Consider the following 5,884-nt stretch of genomic DNA (forward strand, 5'->3'; position numbering starts at 1 on the left):
ATTTTTGGCTAGCAGGAGATGTTTCTCCCTGGTCGAGTTTTATTATCAAAAGCAGAAGGTAAGAGTTTCTTGTATTGCCATAAGTCATCATATTTCTTACAAGATAAATTATTAGGCTATATAATTTCATGTGGAAAAATAAACCACACAAAATTAAAAAGGAGGTTCTAAGAAATAAGATAAATGGAGGTCTTGGTTTTGTTTACTTTACCCTATTTAACCAAGTGTTAATAGTAAATAAAAAAAAAAAAAAATCATTTTAAAAAACAGGTGGACTGAAACATGTTTCCTAATGTTGTTTTTAGGAAGATTGGAGGTATTGATTTCTTATTACAGTGCCTTTTCTTAATTGCTAAAATACCCATTAAATTATAAAAATTTCACCATCAGGTTTTATTAGTCTAACGGCTGGTATAACCTACAAGTGCTTTGGAAGAGGATTTGGGTTAGAGCTACAAACATGCAAGCCCGACAGTTAGGTAGAGATGCCCTGAGAGGACTTCTTAATCAATGTCTAACCCAGACAGCAACAAGTGTCGCGTGCCGCATGGATTTCACACGGGCCAGATGTGGCCCGGATCTGGGCCAACACTATGTTGCTGTCTGGGTAACCTATGAACAAATATTTAATTAATGTTATCTGTGTATTTAATTTAAAACAATTTATTGGGTAATATTAATTTAATTTAATTTATTGTGGAACGTATATATGATGAGGATGTTTGTGACAGGATGAATGACAGACTGGTTTGCAGTGATGGCACACTATGGCACAGAGCACACTGGTATTATATATATATAGTAAGTCCCAAATTTCGCCTACTCTTTGCTACAAAGTATGAACTCAAAGGTATATACTTTTAGTCACAAAAATATTACATATTTTAGGGCATATAGGCGAATTGGTACGCAGTTGCTATTTAGAAAAGGCTATGTTAACGACATAAAAAAAATAAATAAAAAAAACTACAATCCCCAGAGGTCACGTAACTTCCGCCATCTTGAGTAAGGCGGTCCACAGACAAGCAGACACTTACCACGTTTTGTTTAATGCTCGTCTGTGTATGCTGAGCTAGTAGTGGAGTGTGCAGTACATTTTACAGATCGACTGGTGTTTTACATTCCATCTGCTGGACGTGTTTAAAAGCAATGGCCGAACCGATACGTGCGTTGTGCGATGAGCTTATAAAGGCTGTGAATGTGATGATGGAGGCAGAATCAAGCCAAACATACCGCCTGGAGGCCCTAAAGGTGAACAATCGTCTAATTTCAAATACGATTAAAAGGCTATTATGAATGCATTGCTTCATAAATCCATAATATGTAGGTCACTTATGAATAACGTTTTTTTGGCAGCTCCAGTTAATCGTGCCTCCGTTTCATTGACGGTTTTTTTTTTCTTTCAAAAATTCATTCGCGCAAATCGTGATCTTAATAAGTTTTGATGTTCTCGTTTGTTGCCTTATCATACCAACCTTATCAATATCTATCAAAAAGCATGAAGAAGGTAGGAATAGGCGACATTTCTTTGAGTATCTAGCACACGTAAAATGTTGCATGCACATTTACATCCTCGTCTTTACAGATGCAGAGCATTCGGTACAGTATGCACAATGACACAAACAGTGCTTGTTAACAGACACTGAGGTGAGGTGTGCCACACAAATAGCCCTCTTCATGTGAAGCTCACGGGAGACGAGACTATTTCTAGCTGCTCATATCTGAAGTATGGAGCCCCTCACTGAGCAAAAAAATACAATAAAACTACAACCGCTAATATCTTCCCATGTGTTTGTAATCTGTAAATAAAATATGCACTGATGTCTCATATTTATTACAACCGATATGTTGCTGACTTATTTTAATTTTTTAAAACAATGCGCATATAAAATTGTCTCCCCCCATAATGTAAACTCAATTTCATATGACTGTACTAAGATTTTGTTAACAAAACAAATAATTTTAAGACTGTTCTGATCAGTCACATGAACTGCACATACTAAATTATGAATTGTGTAATGATGCAGTACAACTATATGCTGTAAATTTGTCTAATAGTTTTCCTTGTTGTAGTTTATTGAAGAGTTCAAAGAGAAAAGTCCCTTCTGTGTTGAATGTGGTCTTCAGTTAGCGGAGAAATCACAGACTGCAGTGGTCAGACACTTTGGGCTGCAGATACTGGAGCATGTAGTCAAGTAAGTGTTTTAAACCCTTTAGTGTGTACACCACAATGAATGCTGAGCATTAAGCTGAACACATTTTTTATGAACAGGTTTAAGTGGAATGACATGGCACCACAAGAAAAGCTCCAGCTGAAAAACTGCACTATGGGCCTGTTGTCAGGTGTAAGTATTTTGGAAGTGTATCTACTAAATCATCTTATTGTGTGGTTTATTGAAATCGCTTATTCATATTATGGCTTGATGTCCTGTTTTAGGGTACTCATCCAATTCTGCAAGAGGAATGTCATGTTAAGGATGCCCTCTCACGCATAGTTGTTGAGATGATCAAGAGAGAGTGGCCGCAGCACTGGCCTGACATGCTTAAGGAGATGGAGGCCCTTACTGCTATGGGGGTATCTCAAGATTTTTGGCTAACATAAAGGGTGATGTTGTAGGACTGGGGTGGTAGATCATGCTCCTGAAGATATGCCTTCATGTCAGAGTTTAGTTACAACCCTCCTCTTAATTAATGGGGTCATAGGATGCTACATGCACTTTTACAAGTTGTTTGAACTGAAATGTGTGTTGACAGTGTGTGTACACAACCACCTTATAATGATAAAAATCCACTGTTTTTTTTTTTAATCTACTCAAATTTTTACCCCTTTCTCAAATCGAGCCGATCTCAGATGCCTGTCTGTGTGACGTCACACAGACAGGCCCAACTGAAATGTGTGTTGGCAGTGTGTACACAACCACCCTATAATGATAAAAATCCACCCAGTGTTTTTTTTTAATCTGGTTAAATGTTTTTTTCTCGAACATTTAACCAGATAAATCTCAAATTGCCCTTTCTCAAATCGAGCCGATCTCAGATGCCTGTTTGTGTGACGTCACAAAAACAGGCCCCTCCCACGATAGTTTGATTGACAGTGGCGTTTCAGCACAGACTGGACTTGCATCTTACCTTAGACCCGCCCTGAGTGTGCTGTCATCAGTCCGCCATTGTTTCACCGCCGGAGCAGATGTAGACAAGAATGACTCCTAAGCGATTGAGGTGTTCTGTTGTTGGATGTAATAATGAACATAGCAGTCGTTATTTACTCCCGACATCGACGCAGTGGATTGTGTTTGTTTTTTGAAGGGAATGCGCCCCTGATCTACCTAAATGCGTCTATGTTCGCGCGAATCATTCGTGATCCAGCTTCACCTACAGAAGAAGTGAGTATAAGGTTTTTAATGAATCTTTGCAAATCGCCTTTCCTAATAATGTGCTAATTAGCAAATTTCACGATGAAAGTAAACAGTCCCTCAGAGAGCGGCTTGGAAGAGAGGGGTGGGGTCAGCAGAGCTCATTAACATTTAAAGGAAAATGCTACAAAACGGCTTGCTCTGAAAAGAGCTGTTTTTGACAGGGTAAAAAAGTTGTTTATAGAAATTATAATAATTATAATATAGAAATTTTAACCAAACTATGTTACAGACTTTTCATTAAGACCCTAAAGAATCATATCAACTTGTCGAAAATGGGCATCCGATGACCCCTTTAAAACCTCTACAATGCTGTTTTAAAAATTTTTTTTATTCTGGCTCGCTTAGGCCAGTGGTTTAAATTTTTATTTGCCCTGCCAACTATTTCACTGGCCCTACCACAAGAAAAAAAAAATGTTGTTGTCTTTGACCCATGCTATCTTGTATTCTAAGTAAGCTTATATGACACCAAAATTTTAGGTAGGCCTATCAGTTAAATATTACAATTCTTGATTCCAATTTCGATAACCCAGCAAAAGCAAAAACTACTAGCCTTATGAATATAAAGTTCAAGGATTTTTAAAGACAAGTGAAAAGTCAGTAAATAAGAACAAATGAACAAATTAAGAGCAATAGATAAATAAATAGACCAAATATACAAATTAAATAGTGCTTTGTTTTTAGGTCTGTAGGTGTTCAGGTACAGAAATTGAATAATCAAACGTAAAACAACAGCATATTCTTCACTGTATAAATTAAATGTAGATTAATAATTTTTACACCAACAGCAGCTGGTAAATTAGGTGCTGTCACTTTAGACAAAATGCATGGGACCAATACAATGATTCACTTCCGATTTCTTTCTCAACTGTTTACGTTCACTTAAGTCATAACCGACTGTTTTCGAGGATACTCGCCAAGTCGGGTATTTTGATATACTTTTGTACGTGTATGTCCGTATTGAAACTTGCATGTTGCCTGAGACATGGCTCTTTGTGTGCGCGCTGTGCTCATGGAACACTCTGAATAAATTTATTTACGTACTACTTGTGCTTGAATGCTTTGCAATTAATTTAATGTTCAAATTGGCAAGGTGTATTTGTCCATTAAAGCGCAAGAAGATGCAAAAGAGTATTTGGGCTTGCACTCTCTATGTGTGCGCTGTTCAGACAAAACACAGTGCGCAAGTACTGAACTTTCGTGATAACGTATCAGTGGCCTGATCAGGCCCAGTGACAAATCTGTCAACTGTCAACTTTTGGTCATAATAAAGTGCCCCTCCGATCCGAAGACAAAAATTGGGTATCAACATGGTGAATGTAGTACCTTTTGCATCACAATCCTACACTGGAAGAAATTGTTTGCATATGCGACAAAATTTTGCACTAGGCAACTAAATAATGTCCGCCGTTAGTCATTGGCTAATAAATTCTTAGATTTCACTTTCCACTGTTTGAGCTAGAGCCTAGTTATCCTTGTTCCAACTGTCCAGGTTTTATGATCATGACATCAGCTTTTTTTGCATTTTAGCATTGGTGTCTGTGATTTTCAGCAAGTGCAACTCTTTTATGGACATAGCTTTGTGAAGTTCTCTGTTTTTTTTAATGGAAACAAGGTGTTCAAGGTGAATATTGAGGTCTTGTCACTTTGTTGCAGTAGTTCTGTATTGTTTAGACACAGTTGTTCTTAGTGTTTGATGGTCACTATTAGGGCTGCATGATAAATCGAAATGACATGGCAGTCGCGACTAGGCAAAAGCTGCAATTATCATGCGCATCTTGTCAGTGAAGCACGGTTCTGTGTTCAGTAGTAAATCTCCATCCGAAGGCCAGAGGGCGCTCTCGTGCTGAAACTCCAAATACGCCCTGCAGAAGAAATCCAGGAAATCCCTATAGCGGTAGATTTAACTGCTTACATTGATTCAACATGACTAATAAATAGGGATGCACCGATACCACTTTTTCCAGTACTCGCCCGATACCGATACTTTTATTTTTGGTACTTGCCGAGTACCAGTACCGATACCGAGTACTGATACCAATATTTTATTGCATTTGTAAATTTTTTAAATATTGGGTACAGAAACAAAAAGAGTATGTATATTGTTAGTTGGTTGACTTCATTTATCAAATAGATAGTCAAACCTAAATGTATTCAGACACCTTCAACATTTCTCACATTATCACAGTTTATTCGCTATAGTTTAGAAAATGGTAATAAAATATAACAAGAATTTAGAGTTAAACTGAGTCAGAACAAATTCAGCTTGATAACGTTAGATAACTTTGATAGAAAGGTATGTAGCCTAATGGATTACAATCAACCAAAAAATTAGACAGCTTTGTTTGTATGACAATATTTACACAACTATCAATACTTAGTCGGGCAACCCTTAGCCTTAATGAAAGCATGTAGTCTCCTGGGCATGCTGTCATCCAGCTTCATGCAAACCTGAACTTCATTTTTTTTTT

The 5,884-nt window shown here is 37.4% G+C and overlaps 1 protein-coding gene across 1 annotated transcript; it reads left to right on the plus strand.

Annotated features, from left to right (window-relative positions):
- The first annotated feature begins 1,005 nt into the window (after nt 1-1,005).
- LOC107704402 (exportin-5-like) lies at nt 1,006-2,697 on the plus strand. Its single transcript, XM_016507322.1, has 4 exons — nt 1,006-1,251; nt 2,074-2,195; nt 2,273-2,345; nt 2,438-2,697. The coding sequence occupies exons 1-4, from the start codon at nt 1,150-1,152 to the stop codon at nt 2,600-2,602; spliced, it is 462 nt and encodes a 153-aa protein (XP_016362808.1). The 5' UTR covers nt 1,006-1,149; the 3' UTR covers nt 2,603-2,697.
- The last annotated feature ends 3,187 nt before the right edge of the window (nt 2,698-5,884 follow it).

This window comes from Sinocyclocheilus anshuiensis, unplaced genomic scaffold (genome assembly GCF_001515605.1).
Source record: "Sinocyclocheilus anshuiensis isolate Anshui unplaced genomic scaffold, SAMN03320099.WGS_v1.1 scaffold1938, whole genome shotgun sequence".
NCBI lineage: Eukaryota > Metazoa > Chordata > Actinopteri > Cypriniformes > Cyprinidae > Sinocyclocheilus > Sinocyclocheilus anshuiensis.

Coding starts and splice junctions, on each gene's coding strand:
- LOC107704402 (XM_016507322.1), top strand. CDS start 1,150: ATGGCCGAACCGATACGTGCGTTGTGCGATGAGCTTATAAAGGCTGTG. Junction 1,252..2,073: donor ACCGCCTGGAGGCCCTAAAG/GTGAACAATCGT, acceptor TCCTTGTTGTAG/TTTATTGAAGAGTTCAAAGA. Junction 2,346..2,437: donor CTATGGGCCTGTTGTCAGGT/GTAAGTATTTTG, acceptor GTCCTGTTTTAG/GGTACTCATCCAATTCTGCA.